Source organism: Agelaius phoeniceus, chromosome 29 (assembly GCF_051311805.1).
Source record: "Agelaius phoeniceus isolate bAgePho1 chromosome 29, bAgePho1.hap1, whole genome shotgun sequence".
NCBI lineage: Eukaryota > Metazoa > Chordata > Aves > Passeriformes > Icteridae > Agelaius > Agelaius phoeniceus.
In genome coordinates this window covers 5,239,568-5,265,532 of record NC_135293.1, presented here as the reverse complement: position 1 = coordinate 5,265,532, position 25,965 = coordinate 5,239,568, and the positions used below count along the sequence as shown (strand labels likewise).

General features: G+C 63.6%; 3 protein-coding genes across 9 annotated transcripts; 2 read left to right on the top strand and 1 right to left on the bottom strand.

The window, feature by feature from the left end:
• Positions 1-133: 133 nt before the first annotated feature.
• HMG20B (high mobility group 20B) lies at positions 134-10,050 on the bottom strand. Of its 4 annotated transcripts, XM_054650148.2 has the most exons (11): positions 9,912-10,050; positions 7,400-7,673; positions 6,462-6,522; positions 4,133-4,232; positions 3,693-3,896; positions 3,386-3,506; positions 3,232-3,284; positions 2,881-2,956; positions 2,475-2,690; positions 1,952-2,084; positions 134-1,262 (listed from the first exon to the last, which is right to left on the bottom strand). In XM_054650148.2, the coding sequence occupies exons 3-11, from the start codon at positions 6,497-6,499 to the stop codon at positions 1,250-1,252; spliced, it is 954 nt and encodes a 317-aa protein (XP_054506123.1). In that variant the 5' UTR covers positions 6,500-6,522; positions 7,400-7,673; positions 9,912-10,050; the 3' UTR covers positions 134-1,249. The 4 variants fall into 4 exon arrangements, with proteins under 4 accessions (XP_054506123.1, XP_077047484.1, XP_077047485.1 ...); XM_077191369.1 differs by lacking the exon at positions 134-1,262 and having other exon boundaries at positions 1,271-2,084; XM_077191370.1 differs by lacking the exon at positions 134-1,262 and having other exon boundaries at positions 1,271-2,084; positions 7,417-7,673.
• MFSD12 (major facilitator superfamily domain containing 12) lies at positions 9,596-19,889 on the top strand. The gene is made up of 10 exons (XM_054650231.2): positions 9,596-10,080; positions 14,681-14,891; positions 15,728-15,851; positions 16,066-16,263; positions 16,514-16,606; positions 16,691-16,783; positions 17,470-17,640; positions 17,878-17,972; positions 18,638-18,768; positions 19,346-19,889. The coding sequence occupies exons 1-10, from the start codon at positions 9,792-9,794 to the stop codon at positions 19,438-19,440; spliced, it is 1,500 nt and encodes a 499-aa protein (XP_054506206.1). The 5' UTR covers positions 9,596-9,791; the 3' UTR covers positions 19,441-19,889.
• A 1,503-nt stretch (positions 19,890-21,392) lies between these two features.
• On the top strand, positions 21,393-25,379 carry LOC129131234 (GRAM domain-containing protein 2A-like). Of its 4 annotated transcripts, none has more exons than XM_077191319.1 (12): positions 21,402-22,183; positions 22,508-22,701; positions 22,795-22,870; positions 23,072-23,245; positions 23,337-23,435; positions 23,562-23,633; positions 23,710-23,769; positions 24,031-24,094; positions 24,339-24,440; positions 24,544-24,646; positions 24,846-24,953; positions 25,019-25,379. In XM_077191319.1, the coding sequence occupies exons 1-12, from the start codon at positions 21,446-21,448 to the stop codon at positions 25,032-25,034; spliced, it is 1,806 nt and encodes a 601-aa protein (XP_077047434.1). In that variant the 5' UTR covers positions 21,402-21,445; the 3' UTR covers positions 25,035-25,379. The 4 variants fall into 4 exon arrangements, 3 of the variants coding, with proteins under 3 accessions (XP_077047435.1, XP_077047434.1, XP_077047436.1); XM_077191321.1 differs by having other exon boundaries at positions 22,059-22,183; positions 22,502-22,701; XM_077191320.1 differs by lacking the exon at positions 24,339-24,440 and having other exon boundaries at positions 21,396-22,183.
• Positions 25,380-25,965: the final 586 nt, after the last annotated feature.

Sequence of the window (25,965 nt, the reverse complement as noted above, 5' to 3'; positions counted from 1 at the left end):
TCACCTCCCCCCCAGGCGGGGCTGGGGGCTGCAGTGATGAGCTCAGGGCTGCCACCCACGGATCCACCCCAAGAACCAAGCCCGGGATCAGCTCCAGAGCTCCCGCTGAGCACAAACACACAGGGACCAGAACGGTTTTCTCCCACATTTATTTGCTCCCATCTCCATCCCCAGCCCCGCGGCAGCAGGAGATGGCAAATGGCAGATGCACAGCGCAGGCCCGGCAAGCGAGGGAGGGGTGGGAACACCCCGGTCCCCGGCAGAGCCAGGGCCAGGGCCAGGCCCATGTAGTGCTAAGTAAGAAAATAAGACACTCTCTAATTACACAGTCTGAGATTAATGACAGGCAGTCCCGGGGACACCAAGCCTGACCCCGGTTGCCAGCACAGTGGTCCCACAAGAGCAGGGGGGGCTCAGGCAAAAAGGGCAGGAGGCAAAAGCCAGTGCAGCACACCCAGGGTCCCTGCAAGCAGGAAGGGGTCGGTCACAGTCCCCTGCTACAGGGTCCCCACCCTAGGACAAGGTGGTCCCAGCTCCCCCCTACCACGGGAGGGGGTCAGTCCCAGCTCTCCTCTGCTCCTTGCCCCAGGAGGGGGTCACAGTTCCAGCTTCCCTCTGGCCTAAAGAGTTTTATTGCTTTCAGGAGCTCACTGCCTGGTCCCAGATACAGAGGGGAAGGAGGGGAGCCAAGCAGGGTGACAGGGCAGAGGCTGAAGGCACGCATCAAATAAAAGCTGAGGCAGGTGGTGGGAAGGAGCTGCCCTCCAGCCCTTGCAGGGATGGGACCAAGAGGTTCCCAGGGTAGCCAGGGGACAGGAGGCAGCACCAGGACCAAGGGGGTCCCAGTCACCCCCCACTGCCCCCATTCCCCACAGCCCCAGTTCACCCTAGAGGGGTGTGTTCACTCCAGGCCCAAACCCACCAGCGCCTCCCCTGCCCCAGTCAGGCTTCAGGGAGCCCCTGGTTGGCAAGGCAGGGCTGGGGGACCAGGGGAGAGCCAGGGGTGCTCACACTGATGCTGACCCTCTCCCAGCACTGCCCCAGCTGGGCTTTCAGCCCTGTCACCACTTGTCCCCCAAAGCTCAAGGTCCCTGGAGCTGGTGCAGCCCTGGGTCAGGCAGTCCAGGCTGCAGGAAGGTGCAAGGGGCAGGGGGAGCAGCCAGAGCCCCTGCAGAGACTGTCCCTTGAGAGAGCTCCAAGGGACAGGCCCGGGGTCCAGCCAGGTCCGGGGTCTGAAGGACTGGTCCTCTCACAAGTGTTCACTGAGAAGGGAGAAAAGCACAGCTGAGTCACAGAATCCCACAACGGCTTGGATTGGAAGGGGGCCTAAAGTTCATCCAGCTCATCCCCCTGCCATGGCAGGGACACCTCCCACTGTCCCAGGCTGCTCCAAGCCCTGTCCAGCCTGGCCTTGGGCACTGCCAGGGATGCAGGGGCAGCCCCAGCTGCTCTGGGCACCCTGTGCCAGGGCCTGCCCACCCTGCCAGGGAACAATTCCTGATTGCCAAGATCCCATCCAGCCCTGCCCTCTGGCACTGGGAGCCATTGCCTGGCTCCTGTCCCTGCAGGCCTTGTCCCCAGTCCCTCTGCAGCTCTCCTGGAGCCCCTTCAGGCCCTGCCAGGGGCTCTCAGGTGTCCCTGGAGCCTTCTCTTGTCCAGGTGAGCACCCCCAGCTCTCCCAGGCTGGCTCCAGAGCAGAGGGGCTCCAGCCCTTGGAGCATCTCCATGGGCTTCTCTGGGCTTGCTCCAACAGATCAGCACCTTTGGACATGGGGACATCTCCTGAATTCAGGGACTGGGCTTCCCTCTCCCACAGCTCCCTGGAGCAGCTGCACCATCTCCGCCCATCTCTGTGCACACCTTTCCTGCTCAGTTCCCATCACCACCAGCTGGAGCTCAACCCTGCAGTGCCATGGGGACACCTGTGCCAGGCTCCCAGCCCTGCACCCACCTGGCAATCCGGGACAGGATCTCCTTGACACGCAGCACCAGCGGCTCGTGCTGCAGGGGGTTGCTCTCGATGGCACTGTGCAGTTTGGCCATGTAGAAGTCCAGGGTGCTCAGCGTGGGGGTCTCCCCAGTGCCTGTGAGGTGACAGCCCAGTGAGCAGGACCAGCAGGTCCCCACCCCATCATGCTCATGTGCTGGGGACTACAGAAGGGGTCCCCGCACCAGATGCCATCTCCTGCAGTGGCACAAGCCCAGGCACACAAGGATTTTGGCCAATGTGGGGTGCAGCTGTGAGTGTGACTCCAGAGAAAGAGGGATCCCAGTCTGCCCTGTCCCAGGACACTGTCACATCCCTGGGCTTCCTGGACAGCTCCCCATGTGCTGCAGGATGCCACCCCAGCAGCAGAAGGGCAGTTACCACCACCCCACTGCCCCACAGTGCTCCCCTGTATGGGATGGGGGACCCCTCAGTGCCCAGGCAGGGGTCCCAGCAGTCGGGGGGCCCACAGCTGCCCCCAGCTCACCGGGGATGGGGAGGGAGGCGAAGCTGGCAGTGAGGGCCTGCCGCACAGACTGGAGCTGCTGCTGCAGGGCCAGGGTCTGCCGCTCCTCCTGCACCAGCTCCTGCTCCAGCTTCTCCTTGGCGCAGTTCATGCTCTCCGTGTGCTTCTGCAGGATGGCATTCTGCTCCTCAAACTCCGTGTTCATCTTGCGCAGGCGCCGCAGCTCAGCCTCCCGGGCTGTGGGATAGCACCGTGTCCATGGGGTCCTGGGGAACCCCCTCATCCCAAACCCAAACCCAAACCCAAACCCAAACCCTGGCCCACACACGGCTCTAAGATCCCAGCAGCTCTGTGTCCCCAACCCCAGGTTCCAGCCAGGACCTGCTCCCTCCACACAGGCTTCCCAAGGACCCTCCACAGCCCCTACCCTTGTTTTGGTCCAAGAACTCCTCGGTGAAGATGGGCACATCGAAGGTGGAGAAGGTGTCGCTGCACTCACCAGCCTGAGGGACAAGAGGGAGGGGTTGGGCAGGGCTGGGCCCACCAGAGGGGACCCCAACACCTTGGGGCTGGGCTGAGGAAGGGCACCAGGACAGGGTGAGGGTTGGCCCCATCTGGCAAGTGGGGAGGGAGGACGGCTGTGCTCTGCCTCCCACCCCTCCAGGAACCTGGGACTCACAGCCCCAGAACTCCCTCTGCTCACCCACACCTGCAGCCAGGCCAGCAGCGTGATGTGCCTCAGTTTCCCCACACACAAGCAGATCTGACAAAGCCTTACCTTGTGCGGGTGCCCGTTGAGTAGGGTGTTCACACCCACCGTGCCCACGTCCTCTGCAGGGGAGGAAGGAGGTCACCCAGGGCCCAGCCTCATGTCCCCAAAAGGCTCTGGCAGCACCTGGCTGGATCCTGCAGCCACTGCTCCCACAACCCACCTTTTTTGATCTTTTTCTCCTGGATCTTCTCTGTGCACATTTTGTAGGCCTCTGACTGCTGGTACTCCCGCAGCTCCTTCATGTACTGCTGCTTCTCCCGCTCTGCCTCGTCCAGGTACCGCTGTGGTGGGTCACAGAGGGGCCTCAGCCTGACCCCACCCAGCCTCCCAGGAGCTGCTGACTGTCCCTGCCCAGCTCCCACTCCCCAGCACTGTGCCCAGCACCTTTCTTGGAGCAAGCTCAGGGGTTTGGGGAGCAGCCTCTGGAGCTGCCCAGCCCTGGGGGGGTCTCCCCTGGGGGCGAGTACCTGCTTCTCTGAGAGCTGCAGTTTGCTCCACTCTGCTCCCAGCATCTTTGTGATCTCTGGGAAGGGCAGGTCAGGGTGCTGCGTGCGGATCTGCTCGCGCCGCTCGTTCAGGAAGCGCACGTAGCCCGTCACGGGGGCTTTGGGGCCGTTGGGAAGGATCTTCTTCCTCTTCTTGCCCTTGGGCCAGCCCCTCTTCTTCACCGGCTGGAGCAGGGACAGCCCATCAGGGATCAGAGCCATTGCAGCAGGGGGACACAGGAGCAGCCCCTAGGCCCACCTGGGCCATGCAGCCCTCAAGGCAAAGTCTGAGCCCTTCCCTGGCCCATGGCCACACGTGGGCTGGTGCAGGGCGAGCAGAGGAGCTGGGACAGCCCCAGGCTGGGCACTTGGGCCCCAGTCTCAGGGATGCTGTGAGAAGGGACACAGGCTCTGGCACTCACCTCCTCCTCCGGCTTCTCGCCGCCCACCCGCGCCGACTCTCCCTTCTCCTGTTTGATGGCCACCAGGAAGTTCCCATGCTGAGCCTTGCCCGTGGCGTGTCTGCAGCCAGAGAGCGCCATCAGAGAGGGCTGGGACACCATGGGGACCAACAGTGACACATCCCCCAGCAGCACGAGCTCACACTCACCAGATTCCCCAAACCCCCTGAGTCAAACAGCCCAAACCCAGCACTGTCTGCGGAGCCCTTGTTCCCATGAGGGGAGGCTACAGCAGAGCCATGGCACTGAAGCAGAGCCCAGCACCTGAGCAGGGCAGCCCTGCACTCTAAAGCTGCCCTGAGGTCTGGGGGCAGCCCTGGGACTCCTCAGGGACATTTGGATGGGGGTTGGCTCTTGGGGTCAGGAAACATTGACAGTCACATCCCTGCCTGTCACCTGGGCTTGGGACACACCTTGGTGGGAAGTCCCAAGGGACTCTGCAAGGGAGCAGGAGCCACAGGGGTTTGGATCCTGGCACCAGGGGCACCACCTGGAAGCATCACCCACACCCCAGGAACCCTGGAGGCAGAGGGTGAGGGCAGGGCGCTGGCTTGAGCTGCTCCAGCCACAACCACCCCAGCAGGTTTGTGCTGCCTGTGACACCTCCCCAGCACCTCAAGTGGCTGCACTGCAGGGCCCAGCCCCTGTTCCCAGGGCACTGCCACGGCTTCATGGATCAGCAGCTGCTTCAGGCAGAGCCTCCCTGCCCCACTGAGCACCCTGGGTGGGTAAAGCCTCCATGCCCCACCACAGCATCACCCTGGGGCTCCTCCCACTGGCTCCATCTCCCATTCACACCCCAGGGTCCTCAAGGCAGCTCCTGCTCTGCTGGAAATGTCCTCACCACGTCAGGGGAGCCACAAAGGGCTCCTGAGTATCACCAAGTGATGCTCACTTGGGTTCCAACCAGGTGCCCAGACCTGGGAACCAGCTCAGGGCCAAACACAAGCCCTGGCACAGACATGTGCCAAAAGCCACAGCGATCCCAGCCTGCTCAGGATGCACCTTGGAATTTCCCTTGTGTTTGCCACATCATGTACCTGGAGCAAATCCCAATCCCTGCAGAGACCCCAAGCTACTGGTATCCATTTATCACCCAGACAAGCCATCCTTGCACTTAATTTAGGGGGCTCCTTCCGTGGGCCCCCAGCACAGAGCCTGACACTGCAGAGGCCCTTGTAGAGAAAGTGGGACAAGTCCCTCCACCAGGATCAGAGGCAACCAGTGCCCTAGACCCCCACATTCACAAAAAACCCCACAGGAAGGTGTGAGACCACCTCTTCTTCCAGATCCTGGGGAAAAAGAACCCTCTGAGGCTATGCAGGGTCATGGCCAGCCTTTGGCATTATTAGCTGCAAGAGCAATGTTCCCAGTGATGTCCACAGCATCATCATGTTCGCCAGGAACACACTGACACCCTCCAGCACCAGAGATCACCTTCCCCCCTTGTGATCCGGATTCCTCGAATGCCTAAGGATGCTTTAAAAAGTAAAGTTATCTCAGGCAAGATTCCTCCTCAGCCACTTTGCTCTGGCATTCACCTCCCTCCACCTCTGAGGAGCCTCCCCATCCACCACCCCCGTGTCAGGAGGGCCAAGGACAACTCAGGACAATACAAATCTCAGAGGATTTCAGCCCTTGCTGATTCTGATCTCCCAATATGCTTAGAATCACAGAATCCTGGAATATCCTGAGCTGAAAGGGACCCTCAGGGATGATCAGTGCAGCCCCTGTCCCTGCACAGCCACCCCAAGAACCCCACCCTGAGCAGCCCTGGGAGCTCCTGGAGCTGTGGCAGCCTTGGCACCATTCCCTGGGGAGCCTGGGCAGTGCCCAGCAGCCTCGGGGGGAAGAACCTTGCCCTGAGCTCCATGCCAAGGCCTGGCCCAGCTCCAGCCCTTGCTGGGCTCCTGTCCCTGTCCCAGAGCAGAGCTCAGCCCCTGCCCCTGTGCCTGCCCTGGGCAGGAGCTGCAGCCCCCAGGAGCCTCCCCTCAGTCTCCTGGGCTCCAGCTGAACCAGCCAAGTGCCCTCAGCTGCTCCTCAGCCCTTCCCCAGCTCCGTGTCCCTCCTTTGGCCACTCTCCAACAGCTTTGGCTCCTTCTGATCTCGTGGTGCCCAAAGTGCCCCCAGCACTGGAGGTGAGGCTGCCCCAGGGCAGAGCAGAATGGGACAATCCCTCCCCAGCACACACAGACCTCCCTCAAGGCTTGGAAGGGGGTGAGTTTCTGCTGCTCTTTCAGCAGGGGCACTGACACACAGCAGGGTGACCAGAGGAGGTTCTGGCACTTACAGCAGGGCGGCAGGCGGCTGCTTGGTGCTGTGGGCCATGGGCAGGGGTCTCGGTCAGCACCCTGTGGGCAGAGCACAGTTGGCACTGTCATCGGGCAGTGATGCCCCTGCCAAACCCCCCAAGGAGGTGTCTCCCTCGTGGGGAAATCACAGAACCTCTCCCCAAATGGTATCTCCTCCCCAACCAGCCCCTTACTGGCCTCTCACTCACCCCAGCCCCAGGATCCCCACAAGCTCCAGCCCGCTCCCACTGACCCACCCCTCCCTGGGGGTGCCATCATAGCTCCCAGGGGCTCCTCCCCCGTGCCCCCCTCCCACCGCGATCCCCAGCACCCCCTGAGCCCTCCCCCGCAGAAACCCCCCCCTTCCCGAGACCACCGCCGCCCCAAGAGCTGCATCCCGGGAACACCCCGCGCCCCTCGCACCCCCAGTGCCCCCGGCACCCCTCACCGGCCCTCCCCGTCCCGCCCTCTCTCTTGGGGTCCCATCGCAGCGCCCCAGTGGGCTCGCCCTCAAAACCTGCCCTCAAAACCCGCCCTCTACGCCCGCCTCCCCGAGCCCCCCCAGGAGCGCCCCTTCCATAGGATCCCCCCAGAGGAGCCCCCACTCCCAGAGGATCCTCCCACAGGATCCCCTCACAGGCTACCCCTCCCCAGGAACGCCCCTCCCAGAGTATCCCTTCCCCCCCGCCAGGATCCCCTCACAGGCTCTCCCCCACACGATCCCCCCAGGAGCACCCCTCCCAAAGGACTCCCACAGGATTCCCCCCTCCCACAGGATCCTCCCAGAGGATCCCCCCCGCCCAGGAACGCCCCTCCCAGAGTATCTCCCCCCAAGATCCCCTCACAGGCTCTCCCCCCACAGGATCCCCCCAGGAGCACCCCTCCCAAAGGACTCCCACTGAAGCGATCCCCCCCCCACAGGATTATCCCCCCTCACAGGATCCCCGTCCGGACCCGCCGCCGCTGCCGCTCACTTGACCACGCCCCTCTATTATTATGCAAACGAGGCTCCCGCCGCACCGCCCCCGATTGGCCGCTCGGCGCCGACTCGCTGAGCGCAGCCAGACGCGGGTTGGCTGGATGTGATGACGTCAGAGGGAAGCGGCGGAAGGGGGATCGGGGCTGGCGGGCGCGGCGCGCGCGCGCTGCTGGCGGCCCGACCAATCAGCAGCCAGCGTGGGGACGAGGAAGTGTTGTGAAGAGGGCAGCGTCTTAAAGGGGCAACGACAAAGAGGAGGGGGCGCATCTCCAGTGGCCCGATGTGGGCAGCGCCTTCAAAGGGCAACGTCATGGCGGGGTCCCTCGGCCGCCGCCCCATCCCAGTGAGCCCAGTGTGTTCCCATCGCTCCCAGTAACCTCAGTGCCCACCCTGCTCCACCGCTCCCAGCAGCCCCAGTACCTACCCAGCAGGGGGTACCCATGACACCAGTACTTATCCTAGAGTCCCAGTGCCCCCAGCACTCCCCCAACACTGCTTCCTGTCAGCCCAGTACAGTCCATACTGGTCCCAGTGACTCCATTAAATACACAATGGGAGGTCCCCCACGACCTCCAGTCTGCTCCTAATGTCTCCAGTATTCACACAGTTGGGGATCCCCATGATGCCTGTGGTCACCACAGAGTCCCAGTGACCCTAATACTCCTCTCTAGAGGGTCTCAGTGCCTCCAGTACTGGTCATACTGGTCCCAGTCACAACACTACCTACTCAACAGGAGCTCCCAGTTGCCCAAGAACCTACACACTACTCCCAGTGACACCAGTATTCGCCCAAGAGGGGGTGTCCCATGACTCCAGTAGCCACCCCAGAGTCCCGGTGACCCCAGTCCTCTCCCCCACACTGTCCCCAGTCACCCCAGTACCCCCACACGACTCCTACTAACTCCAGTGCCCATCCAAGCAGGGGGTACCCATGACATCTGCAGTCATCCCAGGGTCCCAGTGACTCCCAGCTGACTGGTTCCAGTGCCCACAATCCCTGTACCCCCCACTCCTGCAGACTGACACTCCCCACTTGGTGCATACTGGGGTATGGGGTGACTGGGAGCAGTGTGATGGTGTACTGGGATCACTGGAACTCAGGCAACTGTGAGCATCATGGGGATCCCTCACTTGAATACCGGGGTTGCTGGGAGCAGCGAGGGTGTACTGGTGTCACTGGAATTCTGGGGTGCCTACTGGCAGCATGGGGACCATCACCTTGCTGGGGTGGGTACTGAGGTCACTGGGAGCAGTGTGGAGGTACTGAAATGACTGGGTCATTCCCTTGTGGGTAATGGGACTGTTACAGGCAGCACTGGTGTGACTGGGAGCTGTGTGAGGGCTCTGGGGTCTGTGGTACTGCTGTGGGCAGGGCAGGAGTGACTGGGAGTGTGGGAGTGTTACTGGGATCACTGGGGACAGCACTGGTGTGACTGGGAGCAGTACAGGACAAGTACTGGTGTGACTGGGAGCACTGTGGGGACAGCACTGATGTGACTGGGAGCAATGTGGGGGTAATACTGGTGTGACTGTGAGCAGTGCCATGGTACTGGTGTGACTGGGAGCAGTACAGGGCCACTACTGGTGTGACTGGGAACGGGGAGGGGGCAGCTGTGATATGTCTGGGAGCAGTGTGGGGACAGCAGCGGAGTCCCGTGGGGTAGGACTGGGTGTAACTGGATGCTCGGATCGGTGGATCGGAGTGGGGACAGCACTGGTGTAACTGGTGTAAGTGGGCGCTCGGATGGGTGGATCGGAGTGGGGACAGCACTGGTGTAACTGGTGTAAGTGGGCGCTCGGATGGGTGGATCGGAGTGGGGACAGCACTGGTGTAACTGGTGTAAGTGGGCGCTCGGATGGGTGGATCGGAGTGGGGACAGCACTGGTGTAACTGGTGTAAGTGGGCGCTCGGGTGGGTGGATCGGACTGGGATCAGCACTGGTGTAACTGGTGTAAGTGGGCGCTCGGATGGGTGGATCAGAGTGGGATCAGCACTGGTGTAACTGGTGTAAGTGGGCGCTCGGATGGGTGGATCGGAGTGGGATCAGCACTGGTGTAACTGGTGTAAGTGGGCGCTCGGGTGGGTGGATCGGACTGGGGACAGCACTGGTGTAACTGGTGTAAGTGGGCGCTGCCCCGTCCCTCCTCGCCCCGCCCGGGCCGCCCCCCGCTCTCCCCGCCCAGGCCGGGTCCCGGGGGATGCGGGGGATCGGCGGCGCAGGCCGGTCCCTCCCTGTCCCTGCCATCTCCTCCCTCCTCGCTCCGTGTCCCTCCCCGTCCCCTCCCATTCCCTGGCGGTGCCTCCCGCCGGGCCCGTCCCGCCGCTGTCCCCGCGGGCTCAGGCCGGGCCATGGCGGAGCCGCCGCTGTCCCCGCAGTCCCCGGGCCCGGCGCTGCCGCTGCGGGCGCGGCTCAGCTTCGCGTGCGGGCACTTCCTGAACGACGCGTGCTCGGCGCTCTGGTTCACCTACCTGCTGCCCTTCCTGCACGCCGTGCTGGGCTACGGGCACGCCGCGGCCGGGGGGCTGCTGCTGGCGGGCCAGGCGGCCGACGGGCTCTGCACGCCCCTGCTCGGCTTCGAGGCCGACCGGGCCCACGGCTGCGGGCGCTGCGGGCGCAGGAAGGGCTGGCACCTGGCCGGTGGGTGCGGGGACCGGAGGGACCGGAGACACCCGGGCGGGGGGTGCGGGGACTGGGAGCTCTGATGGGGGAGCCGGGGGGAGAGGGTTGACCCCGGGAGAGCCTTTTTGGGGTGTCCTGAGTGGGCGACATCCGAGGGGGGACCTAGTTGGGATGCCGTAAGTAGAGAGGGATGACCCCGGGGGAGCTTTCCGTGTGTGGAACAACCGGCAGAGCCTTTCTGGGATGCTCTGAATGAAGAGGGATGGCCCCGGGGGAGAATTTCTGGGGTGTCTGTGTTGGGGGACATCCAGAGCCTTTCTAGGATGCTCCAAGTGGAGAGGGGTGGCCCCGAGGGACCCTACTGTGTTCTGTGTTGAAGGACACACAGGAGAACCTTGGCGTGGCCCAAGGGTACCTATCCAAGGTGTCTCGGGTGAAAATGGGTCGCCCAGAGTGGCTTTTCTGCAGTGGCCCAGATGGAAATGAGGGGCCATGGGGAGCCTTTCTGGGGTGCCCTTGGGTGGAACACACTGTTGGGGTGCCAAAGATAAGAGACAGGTAACCCCCGAGGGGCTTTGCTTAGGGGAGGGCAGGAGTATGGCTGTGAGGGAGGGAGGGAGACCTTCTGAGGTGCTCTGGGTTGGGGGTCACCGCGGGGAGCCTTTCTGGGGTGCTCTAAGTGGAGAGGGTGGCTCTGGAGGGACCTTTCTGGGGTGCCCTGAGGGAGTGACCGAGGGTGCCTATCCAAGGTGACATGTGCGAATGGGTGACCCTGGGGGAGCTTTTCTGGGATGCCAGGGGTGGGAGACCCTCGTGGGGTGCCTGAAGGGAGAAGGGTAGCCCAAGGAGCCTTTCTGAGGTGCCCTGAGTGGAGGGAACCCAGGAGAACCTTTCTAGGATACTCAGGGCAGGGGACAGTGGGGGATGCTGGGTGGAGGGGATTGGCCCCAAGCAGCTCTGCTGGGGGGGCACGGGTGGGGGACACTCTGCTGGGGGACCCTGTGGGGACATGGAGGAGCCTCTCTGGGGTACAGGATCAGCCCCAGGATACCTTTCTGGGGTGCCCTGGAAGAGGAGGAACAAGTCCAAGAGTGCCTTTCTGGGTTGGGGGATCAGCCTTGGGGGTTCACTGGAGCGGGGAGGAATTGGGGTGTCTTGTGGCATGGAGGTCTCCCTGAAGATGTGGGAGCCTTTCTGGGGAGGGGGACCATCATGTGGCAGTGAGGTCGGGACAGGGTCCCCCCAGCTGGAGAGGGGCAGCCCTAGGGGTGAGCAGAATTGTATGCCCTGGGGTGGAAGGGAGCAGCTCCTCCATGGAAGGGAGGGCTGTCCTGGGGGCTTTTGGGGTGCCCTGTGGAAGGTGAAGGGGCTCTGGTGTGTTGGCAGTGCCCTGGGTGACAGGAGATGTGTCTGGGGTGCCTTGTGAGGAGGGGATAGCCTGGGAGGTGCCTTTCTGGGATCCCCTGCAGCAGCGAGCTGGGGACAGAGCTGCTGCATGTGTAGAGGACAATGGGATGCTGAGACTGGATGGGGAAGGGGCACCATGGCATCCCTGTCCTGCCTGGGCACCACCCCATCCTGGAGGGCTCCCTGCTGTCCCTCAGGTTTTCTGTATGTGGGTGGCAGCAAGCAGGGGTGAGAGCCACGTGCTCAGACCTCGGAGCTGCAGCAAAACCAAGACCATCAGTAAAATCTGGGCTTTCCCAAAAGCCCAGGTGCTTCCTGAGCAGCTCTCAGTGTCACCAGGGTGGGGGCCCTTGGCTGTGCTGGGGCTGTGTACCCCAGGGGCCAGCAGTGGGGTATGGCATGCACAGGAGGCTCTGGCTCGCAGGAATTATTGACAGGTTTATCTTGCATTCTGCCCTGGGTCAAAAAATGCAGCGAGTGCAGGGGTTGGTGGGGACCCATCTGCTGAGGTCCCTCTCTACAGTGTGGTGTAGAGAGGGGTCCTTGGTCCTTCTCTGAGGGGACAGTGTAATGTGGAGAGCAGTGTGGTGTAGAGAGAGGTCCTTGGTCCCTCTCTGAGGGGACAGCATGGCCTGAAGGGGGTTCCTTGGTGCTGTGACTGCTGCAGGAGCCGGCACATCCTGCTTAGCTGGCACTGGGGACGGAGCAGTTGGTGGAAGAAATGGCCATTGATAACAACCCTGGGTAACGACCTGCCTCACCCAGAGCAGACCCACGGCGGGGGGGAGGACGGTTGCAGTGTAGGTCCTCTTATCTTGATCTCAAATTTATCTCGACCAATGCTTTGTGCAACCCAACGGCAGCCTGATAAGGCGCCTGACCTCGCCGGAGCTTGGCTTTGTGAGTCAGGGAGAGCGCAGGAGGGGCAGCTTCACCCCTGCCCCAGCGTCAGCGCCCTGGATTTGGGGAAGTGGCCGGAGCTGTTTCCTCCCGCTGCTCCAGCCGGGTGCTGCCCGGCGAGCACAGGGGAAATGCTACCTCGGGCCTGCAGGGAGCAGAGCACAGCCCGGGCAGGCCGGAGCAGGGACGCAGGCTGTGTTCCAGGCTGCAGCGTGGGTTATTCCCAAGGCAGGGGCTTCCCCGGCCCCACCTTGGCTGACCACAGAGTGACCAGCGGCGGTGGCAAACCCACCGGATCCGGCCGTGCCGGGGCCTCTCTGTTCCCTGGATCACGCTGCAGCGAGGGGTGCTGTGTGGGAGCGGGGTGTCTCGTCCGGTGGCAAACCCGTGCTCAGATCAGAGGAAACGTTGTGAAACCGCAGCCTCGGGGCGGGGGAGACACCACGAGTTGCTATCGTGGCATCTTCCCACCGCGGCCGCAGCCCCGGGTGTTCCCACAGGCACTCCGGGTGTCCCTGCCTGCTCGCCGGCTCTTTTATGGGCTCCGGCCTCCTGACGCGGTGGGGAGGAAGGGTCAGCGTCTCTTTGCTGCCTGCCCCAGCCTGCCCGGCAGTGCTGTCCTAAAATCCCTGCCCCGGGCGCCTGTGCTGAGCAGCCCGGTGTTCCCGTGATCTGCCCCACAGGGCCGGGGATCAGAGGCCGGGCCTTTGCCCGCCCGGGGCGCTGCAGGCGTGGGTGGAATGGTCTTGGGTGGGCTCCCATGGCCCCACTTGGGAGAGCAGGGGCTCCCCAGCACCCCTCTGACTCAGTGCAGCCACTCTGGGCACTTGGTACATGGCTATTGGGGTGCAGCCCTGTGCCAGATGGGCACAGCTCCGTGGGGTGGCCGGTGGGGTGACCCTGGTGCTGGACACTGCCTGTCCCAGGGGGCCACGAGCAGGAGGTGACACTCCTGTGGTTGTGCAGGTGGCGATGCCTCATGGGTGGGCACAGGAGCAGCCCTGGAGGCTGCAGCAGCCGGGTCCCACAGCTCCTGTCCCAGTGCTCCCCTGGCAGCCCTCACAGCCCAACAGGGCTGCAGAGCCTGACCCTGTGGGGCCCTGGGACCCTCACCCCTCATCTGGGCCCAGTTAAAACCCAGGGAACAGAGAGGATCTGGGCTGGTTGGAGCCTTCATAGACCTTCCCGTGCCTGTGGTTTGTCTGGGGCACAGGCACCGCATGTGCCTGAGTCCCCTGTCCTTCAGAGGTCCTGGAGCACCAAAGCCAAGCAGTATCAGCCAGTGTGGAGACCCAGCATCCCTTGGGAATGGATGGGGCTGGGCTGGGATTGTTACTGCTACCCTTGGCTTTGTCCTTGGCTTTGCCCTGGCCTGCATGGCTGTGCTGTGTAGGAGCAAGGAGGAGGAGGAACAGGAGGAAAACCCCTTCATGGGGGGGAGGAAGAGGAATCACTCATGAGGAATAGAGGTTCTTGCAAAGTGGAGAGGGTGCCTTGGGGACCTGGAAAAGCAAGCTTCTCTCAGCTGTAGGAACAGCTCTTCATCAGCACACAGTAAAGCTGGGGACATGTAGGACAGTACAGGGGGACATGTGGGACAGGACACCAGGCTGTGTCGGGGTCTGGGGGTCTGTGGAGTCGCTTGGCAGATAGACTCTGTAACTCTGGGAAGGGGCAGGGCGAGGCCAGGCTGGCCCCACGCAGCATCCCCAGGCTGTGTCCTGTGCTGGACAGCAGAGGGAGGAGCCTGGCTCTGCTGTCCCTGACTCAGCGGGCCCTTCCCGGAGCCCCCATGGCTCTGTGTCACCCTGTCACACTGTGGATGATGTCTGAGCGTGGTGGAAGCATGGCTCTCTCTGCCAGCCCCTCTGCCAGCCCCATGGGAGAGGGGACATGGAGACAGACAGGGTGCCAGTGCCCCTGGGACAGCCAGAGCCCTCCCAGCCTAGGGGTGCCATATCACCACGGGCAGGCAGCAGGGATATCTGACTGGATATCTGCACCTGGGGACCTCCTGCTGCCTGTGGGTGTTACTGAGGGTCTGTCACGGTGTGTTGAGGGGACAGAGCAGTGCTGGGGAAGGACCTTGACTGGGGGTGTCTGTCTGTGCTGGGTGCCAGAGGGAAGGACATTCCCTGTGCAGGACAGGCTGAGGGGGTGTCTGGAGCTCCACGTGTCCCATCTGGCTGGGGAAGGAGCTCACCGCCCTCCCCAGCTCTGGGGTAGGACTTGTCCTGGAGAGGGCTCTGTGTGTGTCACATTGGTGTCCCAGCCAGGTGTGCAGCCTCTCACTGCTCCACTCTCTCCACAGGCACCACCTGTGTCCTCGTGTCCTTTCCTTTTGTCTTCAGCCCCTGCCTGGCCTGCAGGGAGAGCACTCCACAGTGGGCAGCCTTCATCTACTACCTCCCCTTCATCGTCATCTTCCAGTTTGGCTGGGCAGCCACGCAGGTGTCCCACCTGGCCCTCATCCCCGAGCTGGTGAGCAGTGACCATGGAAAGGTGGAGCTCACAGCTTTCAGGTGAGCACAGCCACTCCTGGAGGTCACCTGGGCCTGGAGAGCTGCCCTGGATCCCATCACTGTGTGACAGGAGGTCCCTGGGTGCTGTGGCACACCAGACTCCTCGGCATGGCAGGACAAGGGCAGGGCCATGTGGGTGTGCACATATGGGATGTGCCATAGGACTCTGGTCCTGGGTTGGTGGCCCAAAGCCTTTTCTGCCAGGAGGGAATTTCTTGATGCCAGGGATGTCAGTGACATGTCAGGATGTCAGGATGTGGGACACTTCCCTGAGCTGGGGATGCTTCTCCTTTGGGAACGGATGGTGGCATTTAGGGGAGGGAATGTGCCTCCCAGATGCCCTCAAGGAGAGGTGGACACAGCTCTGGGTACTGTTCTGGAGGTGAGATGTCTCCAGGGCCAGGTGGGCAGTGCACTTGGCTCATCCCTGTCAGGACCAGGATGTGGGATGGGATGTTTATTCCATGGAGCAGGGTGAACAGGGAGGATGTGGGGTAACCCTGGGTCCCCACTCTGGGGGTACCAGGTCAGGCAGCTCCTGGCATCCTTGAAGCAGAGGTGAGCTGTGCCTGGAGGGGGAGCAGACTGACCTGTAGGGATCTTGGTTTCCTCCCAGTCATGCCCTGAGGCTTGGACTGGGCACACTGGGAGTTGCATCAGTAAGGCTGAGGCCTGGCCAGGTGCCTTGTGCCCTCAAAGGTGTCACCTCAGCCACAACACTGGGGTGCAGAGGCTGTAGCACATCTGGCTTGGAGGGCAGCCATGGGCAGAGGTGTCCTGCTGTGCTGTCCCCATGCTTGTCCCTCTGCATCACCCCAAGGTTTCCTTCTGCTCAGGTATGCCTTCACTGTCATGGCCAACATCACCGTGTATGGCCTGACCTGGCTCCTGCTGAACTTCCAGACGGACCAGCCCGACCGCATGGAGCACCTGGGCCCACAGGACATCCCTGTGTTTCGGGTGAGTGGCAAGGCACAGTCCCTGGGGTTCCCTCTTCCCATGGCTCAGCTGGGGAGGCACTGCAGGGAGTCAGGGGGCAGTGCCCTAAAACCTCACCAACTGGGCCAGAGCCACACCTCCGTGGGGTTTGGGCACCCCTCCTTACTCTCCAGACTGCTGGGGGGCTGATGGGGGGCTGCCCCCACTGCTGTGCTCACCCCCACTGCCTCACCAGAACTTGGCCCTCATCGTGGTGGGGCTGGGGGCTGTGTTCTCCCTCATCTTCCACCTGGGCACCAAGGAGAAGCCATACCCACCAGGGGTGCTGCCCGAGCCAGAGGAGAGCACCCCGCTGCTGCACAAGGAGCCCCCGGGCCCCCCACGCCCGCTGCTGCTCTGGAAGGACTGGCTGCTGGAGCCCTCCTTCTACCAGGTATGGCTGGGCAGGACTCCCCTGGCCTGGGTTGGCTGCTGGAGCCCTCCTTCTACCAGTACAACTAGGCAGGACTCCCCTGCCCTGGCTGCTGCCACGGTGCCTGCCCAGGTGCGGGTGGGGATGGAGAGGGGAGCTGTTCTGGGCACCCATCCATCCCCTTCCCGCTGGACACCTGTGCCATGACAGTGGGCAGGGCAGGTCCTTCCCACAGGCAGAGCTGTGATGCCCTGGCCCTGTCCCCTCCCAGGTTGCAGTGCTCTACATGGCCACCCGCCTCATCGTCAACCTGTCCCAGACCTACATCGCCATGTACCTGACCAACTCGCTGCTGCTCTCCAAGGTGGGTGCAGGGCAGGTCCAGGGCCACGTGGGAAGCTGTCCTGACGTGGCCTGTGGTTCATCTCCCTGTCCTTGTCCCTTACAGAAGTACATTGCCACCATTCCCCTAGTGATGTACATCAGTGGGTTCCTCTCCTCCTTCCTCATGAAGCCTGTGAACAAATGGATTGGTCGGAACGTGAGTCCACGGTGCTGGAGAGTTGGAGTTTGACCCCAGGAGAGGACCAGGGGCCAAATCCTGGCTGTGAGCAAAGCTCCTGGCACACCTGAGCTGGAGAGCAGGGAGCCCTCATGGACCCTCTGCCAGCAATGACCCACTACAGGGTCTGGTGGGGAGGGATGGGGATCTGTGTCCTACTGGGACTGGGGATGGTGGGCAGGGATGGTGGCAAGGGCCTGTCTTGTACATCCCTCGGGCTGGGGAAGGCAATGCTGGCCCAGAGTTGCCATGTCCATGCAGGCCTGACTGGGCTGCAGAGCCAAGTGGTGCCCATCAGGGGCAGAGGGGAGGGTCTGGTTACACTGGCCGGGGTGGGCACAGGGTCTGCAATGCCAGCAGGAGGGACCTGCTCCCCCAGTGTGTCCCCTCCGTGCTGTTGGGTGGCACTGGAGTGTCCCCTGCCCTCACAGACAAGCTCCCACAACTCTGCCTGGGCTCAGCCCTTGGGCTTCAGGACAGCCTGGAGCACAGCAAGGACCTGCTTTGGGGGTTTCCTTGTTTAAATACAGCTGGCACAGAGCCAGGGCTGTCCCTCATGGGTCCTGGGCAGTGCTGGCCTCGTGCCCTCCCTGCTTGCTCCTTCCTCACCAAGTGCCAGCTGATGCCTGAACTCCCCTTTCTCCCTCTGCCTGTCCCCATCACAGCTGACTTACTTTGTGGGCATCCTGGTGGTCCTGGCCTTTGCCTCCTGGGTTGCCCTGGCCAGGCCAGTAGGAGATGAGATCTATGGGCTGGCAGTGCTGCTCGGGGCCGGCTCAGCCACCATCCTGGTCACCTCCCTGTCTATGACTGCAGATCTCATCGGCACCAACACGGTACGGCTGCTCCTGCTGGGACGGAGGGGGGGCCACGGTGGGCACAGCACCCACGGTCTGGAGCAGGCACTGGTCAGGGCTAGGGGATGGAGACGCTGGGAGGGGGCTCTGCTGGGCCCCGTGTGCTGTACCCGTGCTCTGCTGCTCGGCTGCAGTGAGGGCTCTGCCCATGAGAGGGCACACGGGGCTGCGTGCCCAGCACAGCACAGCACGGCGCGGTTCCCTCTCCTCCCGCAGCACAGCAGCGCATTTGTCTACGGTGCCATGAGCTTCACGGACAAGATGGCCAATGGCCTGGCTGTGATGGTGATCCAGAACCTGCACCCCTGCCCGTAAGTGCCTCTGCAGAGCTGGGACCCCCATTGCCTCGGGGCCATGAGGAAACATTCCAGGGTTGGAGCAAGAGACATGGGAGGGTCTCTTGGATTTGTAGAATCCCAGAATGGTTTGAATTGGAAGGGACCTTAAAGTTCATCTCCTTCCACCCCCTGCCATGGGCAGGGACACCTTCCACTACACCAGGTTGCTCCAAGCCCTGTCCAACCTGGACTGGAACACTACCAGGGATAGGGCAGCCACAGCTGCTCTGGGCATGCTGTGCCAGGGCCTCCTCACCCTCAAAGGGATGAATTCCTCCCCAATATCCCATCTAACCCTTCCCTGTGGTAGTGAGAAGCCATTCTCCCTTGTCCTGTCCCCCCATCCCTTGTCCCCAGTCCCTCTCCAGCTCTCCTGGAGCCCCTTCAGGCACTGGAAGGGGCTCTGAGGTTCCCTGGAGGCTTCTCCTGTCCAGCTCTGATTTGTCTTAAACCCTTCTTCACCTTGTCTCCTGGCCTTGGAGGGCCCAAGCCATACCCTGGGGATATCCTTGCCCTGGACCTTTCCCTCGCACCCCAGTGCAAACCAGTCCTGACTCTGATGTGAGGACATGGGACCACTGCCCATAGCCTGGGACCCCAGTCCTGGCCCCCAGCCACATCCCTGCCTGTCCTCACAGGACTGAGCTGTGCTGCCCTGCCTGTGTTGGCTTCTACCGCTGGGTGATGGTGCTGGTCACTGGGGGCATCGCTGTCGCCGCTGTCACCACCCTCTGCTCCATCATGGTGTGGCCCATCCGGATCCGCTGCCGTGAGTGGGGCTGGGGGCTTTGGGGCAGCCCAGCGTGGGGCTGGGGGCACTGGGAGCACTGTGGTCAGTGCCAGCCTGGGCTAAAGCCACAGTGTCTTTGCAGATGGCCCCAGTGGGGCAGTGGTGGGAGCGCTGTTGTTACTGGGCTGGCTTGTGGCTATGCTTGCAGGGGAGTCCTCATGGTAGGACACAGGGCAGGGCCATTGTCCCACTTCCCTGCCACCCCCAGAGGGGCTCTGTTTGCTTGCTGGGCCTTTCTGGGGGGCAGCACCCCCTGGCCCAGTTATGGCCACATTGGCTCTGGGGCTCCAAGGGGTGTCAGGGTGTGGCAGCAAATGTGGGGTGCCCTTTGCCAGGCTGGGGAGCCAACACCTCTGCTCAGTGCCTGTTCTGCCTCTCGGGGTGCCAGTGCCTCTCTGTGGGGTGGGGAAACAGGACAGACCCCTTGTACTGCTTGGGCCCCTGCTGGGTCAGGCCCCTGGTGCTAGCAGGAGAGTCCAGGAGGGCCAGGCCAGCACGTGAGGGTCACCCCACACTGCCATCTCTCCTGACCTGTCCCTTTCTCTTCTTCCTCCAGGTGCTGTCAGCCTGCAGGGGCTGAGGAGCACGAGGACCCCTGAAAGTGGCACTGGGAGCACCGAGGGAGAGAGCCACAGCAGCACTGTCAACTGAGCGGGGCTGTGTCCTTGGCCACCGTGTCCTCAGGGCTGTGTCCCCAGGGCTGTGTCCCCAGGGCTGTGTCCTCAGCCACCACGTCCTGGGCCACCGACATCACGGTGCCACACTCTGAGTCTGGAGGGTCCCCCGCACTGGGGGCCACTGGGCTCTGGGGAGGGGGTGACCCCACCCCGTCTCCTTGCACTGGACTCGTATTCCCACCCTGACCTCATGTCCCCATCCTGGACTCTGGTGTCCCATGAAGGCTGTCCCTGGTGCGGTGTCACCGGTGCAGGGTCACCTGTCACCTCTCACCTGCACAATGAACACTAGAAGGGCCTAGGCCAGGCCGGGGCGGCCCCAGAAGAGGGGAGCGCTCGGGGTGGCCCGAGGTTTTAACCTGCTTTTGTAAGGTCAATACGTACAAACGGCACTTTATAAAGGAGGAGAAAAAGAAAAGAAAAAACCCGCAGCGCTGATGGCTCCGGGATGGGAGTGGGGGCTGCGGGACCCACAGCAGGGGTCGGAGCGGGTTTGGGGGGCTCGGGGGGGCCCAGCGCGGCTCCCGCCCGGCCCGGGCGGAGGGGCGGCCTGAGGGCCGGGCGGGGGGGGGCAGGGACGGGCCCTCAACGGCCATGGCAGCCCCGCGCGGAACGGAGCGCGCGCAGCGCTGGGGGCCGGGGATTGGTCCGTGCGAGGGCCCCGCCCCTGGGACGGGACAGCCAATGGGAGAGGGCCATGCGCGGAGGGGGCGGGGACTGAAGGGGAGTGACACTGTGTGTGTGTGTGTGTGAGTGAGAGACACTGTGTGTGTGTGTGTGTGTGTGTGTGTGTGTGTAACACTGTATGTGTGTGAGAGTGTGTGAGTGTGACGCTGTGTGTGTGTGACACTGTGTATGTGTGTGTGTGAGTGTAACGCTGTGTGTGAGTGTGTAACACTGAGTGTGTGAGTGTGACACTGTGTGTGTGTGTAACACTGTATGTGTGTGAGAGTGTGTGCAACACTGTGTGTGAGAGTGTGTGAGTGTGACGCTCTGTGTCTGTGTGTAACACTGTGTGTCTGTGAGAGTGTATGAGTGTGACACTGTGTGTGAGTGTGTGTAACACTGTGTGTGTGAGAGTGTGTGAGTGTGACGCTGTGTGTGTGTGACACTGTGTATGTGTGTGAGTGTGAGACTGTGTGTGTGACACTGAGTGTGTGTGTGCGAGTGTGACACTGTGTGACACTGTGACTGTGTGACACTGTGTGTGTGTGTGTGTGTGTGTGTGTGTGTGTGTGTGTCCCTGTGTGTGCCCCCATGTGTGCAGGGCTGTGCTGTGTGCACAGCGGGTGTGAGTGGGAGGGTGCTGAGGTTATTCCATAACCCCTGGGATGGTTTGGGTTGGGAGAGATCTCACAGCCCTGGGAGGGACCTCATCCAGTGCCACCCCTGCCATGGCAGGGACACCTCCCACTGTCCCAGGCTGCTCCCAGCCCTGTCCAGCCTGGCCTTGGGCACTGCCAGGGATGCAGGGGCAGCCCCAGCTGCTCTGGGCACCCTGGGCCAGGGCCTGCCCACCCTGCCAGGGAACAATTCCTGATTGCCAAGATCCCATCCAGCCCTGCCCTCTCTGGCAGTGGGAGCCATTGCCTGGCTCCTGTCCCTGCAGGCCTTGTCCCCAGTCCCTCTGCAGCTCTCCTGGAGCCCCTTCAGGCCCTGCCAGGGGCTCTCAGGTGTCCCTGGAGCCTTCTCTTGTCCAGGTGAGCACCCCCAGCTGTGCCAGGCTGGCTCCATGGCAGGGATTCTCTCTGGGCCCCCGTCCGTGCCCTGTTCCCGCACCCTCAGCTCCGTGTGTGCCCCCTGGCTGGGCTGGCACGGAGCCCCTGCCGCGGGGGCTGTGGGGTCGTGTGTGCACAGAGGACACGAGTGTGGGGTGAGGGGGCTGCAGGGGGCTGGGGCGGGTGACAGGGTGTGGCCACGGGCAGAGAGGGACACCTCGAGTGTGCCCGGTGTGGGGGAATGGAACGGGATCCCGGGGGATGGGGCGGGAGCCGGGCCGGGCGGGGTGCAGCCCCTCGGGCCGGCCCGGCTTTATGGCGGTTCCTCGCCGCGGGAAGGGCCTTATCAGCCGCGGTCCAGAGAGCAGGGGCCGAGCCGGGCTGGCTCCGTGGCCTTCGCCCCTGCCCAGGGCCTGCGGCGAGGGCGCGGTCCCGGCTCTGCCCAGCGCCCCCGGCCCGGCCGTGCCCCCTCCCCACCTCCCTCTGGGGGTGCCACGGCGGAGACCCCCGGGGCGAGGGGCGGCCGTGCCCCCAGCGCTGCCCGGCCTTGGGGCAGGAGGGAGGGGAGCGGGCACCGGGCGGACGCTGCCGTGCGGTGTCTCGGCACTGCGGGATGTCCCGGGTTTGCGGGCTGCCCATGGATTGCGGGGTGCCCCCTGTGAAATCGCAGAGTGCCGCGGGACTGGGCTGTGCCGCGCTGGTTCTCAGCGCTGCTGGGGCTGGGGGCGTTTGCCGCTGTTTGGGGGCGGCTCGCTGGTCCCGCATTCCCTGGGGCCGGGCCGGGCTCACCCCACGCAGCCCCGAGGTGTCTTGGGCTGGGGCTGCCCCGGCCGCTCCCTGCGAACCTGCCGCGGCCCCGCCCGCTGCCTTTCCTCGGGAGGAGGAGGAGGAAGAGGAGGAGGTGGCAGCGGAGCAGGAACGGCGCTGGAAGCAGTGAGAGCGGGACAGCTCCAACGGGACGTGTCCCCCAGCAGGAACCTCCGGCTGTGTCCCCAGCAGGTACCGCGCGGGGCCGGCCCGGGACGGGGTTCTGGGGCCGCGCGTGGGTCTGGGGTCGCCTTCCCGCCCCCTCTGCAGCCAGGCCGGCCACGCACTCCCGCGCCCAGCGGCCGTGACCCGCGCGGGCAGCCCCGGTGCGGGGATTACTTTCCCCGCCACCCGCCGATACAGGGGTCACCCCTTCCCCGTCACCCCGCTGCCCACGGGGGTCGCAGCCAGCACAGGATACCATGGGACAGGGGTCATGAGACCGGCTGAGCTCTGAGGTCCCGGTCCCGGCGTGGCCTGAGCCGTGTCCCTGTGTCCTCCCCGGTGGAGTGACAGGTTGGTGACACTGGGATCTGCCGTGCTGCAGGAATAGATTGTTCCCACAAGCCGCCCCCTCTCCCGCGGCTGTCGGACTCATCCCTGATGCCGGGGAAGCTGAGGCGCAGCAGGCGGGAGGTGTTGGGGGAGAAGCAGTGGCGGAGCGTGGAGGAGAAGGGAAGTGCCCAGCGGGAGCAGCCCAAGCTCACCAGGTGGGTGCTGCCCCTCATGGGGTCACATCCCGCACCCCAGCCCCACCTCCCACCTGTGCCCCTCGAGTCACCCCCTCCGATGCCTCCTTCCAGATCCAGGACCTATGAGTCCTCCTGCAAGGACACAGAGGAGGCGGCCGCGGGCAGTCAGGGACCCCCATCCCCCTCGGTGAGTCTTGGGGTACCGGAGCTGAGGAGCAGGACCCAGCCCCAGCTCCAGCCCCTTGAGCTCGGCTGGACGCTCTCTTGGGGCGGGCACCGAGGGAGGGCTCGTCCCGGTTCCGTGGCAGGCGTGGTGACGGAGCAAGGGGCTGCAGGATGCCCGCGGTGCCAGGCCGGCCCCGAGCACCGACCCCCCGACCTCCCGCAGCTGACCAAGCAGAACAGCAGCTACCACCGGGCCTTCGGGGAGCTCGCCGAGCAGGACGTGCTGCTGGGCTGCTTCTCCTGCGCCTGGCAGAGAGAAATGCCCTACCACGGCCGCCTCTACGTGTCCTCCCGCCACATCTGCTTCCACTCCAACCTCCTGCTCAAGGACATCAAGGTGGGGCTGGAGCGGGCGTGGGGCCGGCGGGGCAGGCAGGACACAGGTGCCAGCTGGGAACACGCTGACACAGCCTGTCCCCCCGGCACAGGCCGTAGTCCCTGTCGCCTCCATCTCAGCCCTCAAAAAGACCAACACGGCGCTGTTGGTGCCCAACGCAATCAGCATCCGCACGGTCAAGGGGGAGAAGGTGAGAACGGGGACAGTGCAGGGGCAGCCTCCTCTGGGGCTATCTGGAGTGTCTCGGTCCCCGCGGGCTCTGGGCCGTGACCGAGGGGGCAGCTCTGGCACAAATCCCCTTCTCGCTCCCCGGCAGTTCCTCTTTGTGTCGCTGCGCCAGCGAGAGGCCACGTACCAGCTCCTGAGGTCGGTGTGCAAACACCTGCAGGTACGCGGGGACTGGATGGGCAGGGGGGCTCCATCCATCCGTTGCAGGGCACCTCCCTTCATCTCTCCTTGTCCAGGGCAGCGGCCAGAGCCCTCGAGACTCATTGAGCTCTGAGGAAACCCTTGGGAAGTCTCAGGTAAGGCAGGGAACGGGGAGCAGGAGGGTACAACAGGAGGAGGGGTGGTCCCAGCCCCCTGGATGGAGTGGGCTGGGTGCAGTGGCTGGGAAGATGTGGGGGGGGGGGAACATGAAAAGCCCCAGCCCGAGGCAGCGCAGACCCCGGGACCCTCCCTTCCTGTGGGTGACACAGGTCCCATCAGGTCCTGCCCATGTCCCCATGGCAGTGGGGCAGGTGCCTCGGGGACACATATCGTGACTGGGGCTTGTCCTCTTCCAGATCTCGAGCCAGTCAGCCCTGGAGCAGAGCACCCCGGAGCCCAACAGCCTCCCCGAATCCCTGGGTGAGCGGCGGCCCCGGTGCCCTCCCCTGTCCCCGCCCGCAGCCGTGCCCCACGGGCAGCTCTGGGCTCTGCTCCTCCCCACACACGCCTGGTCTGGGGGAGACTGAGCGGCCCTCGCCCCCCCCCGACCAGCATCCCCACAGCTCCAGGGAGTGCAGGATCAGCACTTTGTGGCCCCGTGTGCCCCCAGGACACACAGACCCCTCCCTGGGGCATTCATCAAGTGTCTTCTGGTCACCTACAGATGAGCCCAACCCAAGATCAAGGCAGGCAGAGGATGAGGATGGTGAGGTGGCCCTGCTGGTTCCCAGATGGGTGCCCTCAGCAGAGAAACACGGCCTCTGGGGTGGGTCAGGGGGCTCGGGATGGGGGGATGATCCTGGGGGTTTACACCCTGGTAGAGCCGAGCACGGACTCTCAGTGCCACTAACATTGCCTTGTCCTGGCAGGGAGAGCCAACGCCGTGCTCTGGGCCTGGGGCACTGCACTTTGGTCCCGAATAAACCCCCAGCTGAGCTCTCTCAACATCATCATCATCATCTACCTGCTGCTGTGAGTCCCCAGGACCTACTCCCAGCCCCAATCCCCATCCCTACCGACACAGCCTCTCCATGGACAGGCCAGGGCTGTGTTCCCTGCAGTTCCTCTCAGACCCCCATCCCCAGGGAGAGCACACGGGGGCCTGGCCGTGGCACTGCTACTGCCCCATGTGCCACCCTGTGCCCCCTGGCTGACGCTGGCCTGTCCCCAGCATGGTGGCCTTGCTGCTGTCCTCGGGGTACATCGGCCTGCGCATCGCGGAGCTGGAGCAGCAGCTGTCCTTCGCGGGGGCTGAGCCACATCTCAACCTGTCACCGCAGTGAGTAGGGGACATGGGGGGCCCTGTCCCCAGCACAGGCTCCTCCTCACCCTGCCTTCCCCCAGGTACAAGAGAACGTGAGGCCACTGAGGACCATCAGCAGCGCTCCAGCCGGGGCTCAGGGGCTGCTCTGAGCCCATCCCTGGCCTCTCGGGGCGGCTCTGTCACCAAGTGCCTTCCAGCTCCCCACGCTGCCTGGGAAACCCACGGACTGAGAGGCTCCATCTCTCCCTGTCTGCCCACCCTGAGCAGCAGCAGAAGAGACCCAGGGAGCTCCTGGCAGGGCAGAGAGCAGGGAAGGGGGGCTGGAGTCAGCAGCAACCCCCAGCCAGCCCTCCCTGCCCAGAGGGAGAGGGGGTCAAGCCCCAGGCAAGGCACGGGCACAGAGAACAGAATATTTTATTAATAAAGATTAGTAAAAATCTATATTATTTTAATACTTATTATTTGCTGGGCCAGATGCCACAGGATGAGCACAAACTAGTCCCCCATGCAGCCCCTGCTTCCCAGAACAGACCAGGACCCAGAGCTTTGACTCTGACTGGTGTGGGGAGGCAGCTCCAGGTGCTGATGTCCCAGGGGTACAGGGAGCAGCAGAAGACCCTGAGCAGCCCCCTGGGGCACTGGCTGCTGGTGATGATGGGAGGTGGGGGAGCACCAGGGAGCCCCAGGGCCCTGCAGCTGGCCAGGCCCTGGCTGTTACCCTGCTCCTTCCCCAGGACAGGGTTCAGCTGCCAGAGGAAGGTGTAGGGTCACAGGTACACGGGGGGGACAATGGGTTCCCACAGGCTCTGAGCATAAACTGGGAATGAGAGCAGAGCTGGAGGCAGAGCAGAATCTGCACCCCACAAAACAATCCACCAGCCCAAAATCCTGGAGTTTAATCCCTTTCTAGGCCAGTTAAGGGGCCCTGGGGCTTCCCCCAAGCACCAAGATAGGGAAACGGAGGCACTGTCAACTCCTTTCTCTGTGCTATTTCCTGGGCCATCCCTTCCTCAGACCTGCAGCTCAG

Coding starts and splice junctions, on each gene's coding strand:
- HMG20B (XM_077191369.1), bottom strand. CDS start 6,499: ATGGCCCACAGCACCAAGCAGCCGCCTGCCGCCCTGCT. Junction 3,285..3,385: donor GGAGAAAAAGATCAAAAAAG/GTGGGTTGTGGG, acceptor CCTCCCCTGCAG/AGGACGTGGGCACGGTGGGT. Junction 2,957..3,231: donor TCAACGGGCACCCGCACAAG/GTAAGGCTTTGT, acceptor CTTGTCCCTCAG/GCTGGTGAGTGCAGCGACAC.
- MFSD12 (XM_054650231.2), top strand. CDS start 9,792: ATGGCGGAGCCGCCGCTGTCCCCGCAGTCCCCGGGCCCGGCGCTGCCG. Junction 15,852..16,065: donor AGGACATCCCTGTGTTTCGG/GTGAGTGGCAAG, acceptor CTGCCTCACCAG/AACTTGGCCCTCATCGTGGT. Junction 16,784..17,469: donor ACAAATGGATTGGTCGGAAC/GTGAGTCCACGG, acceptor TCCCCATCACAG/CTGACTTACTTTGTGGGCAT.
- LOC129131234 (XM_077191319.1), top strand. CDS start 21,446: ATGGGGCGGGAGCCGGGCCGGGCGGGGTGCAGCCCCTCGGGCCGGCCC. Junction 23,246..23,336: donor TCCTGCTCAAGGACATCAAG/GTGGGGCTGGAG, acceptor CCCCCGGCACAG/GCCGTAGTCCCTGTCGCCTC. Junction 23,436..23,561: donor GCACGGTCAAGGGGGAGAAG/GTGAGAACGGGG, acceptor GCTCCCCGGCAG/TTCCTCTTTGTGTCGCTGCG.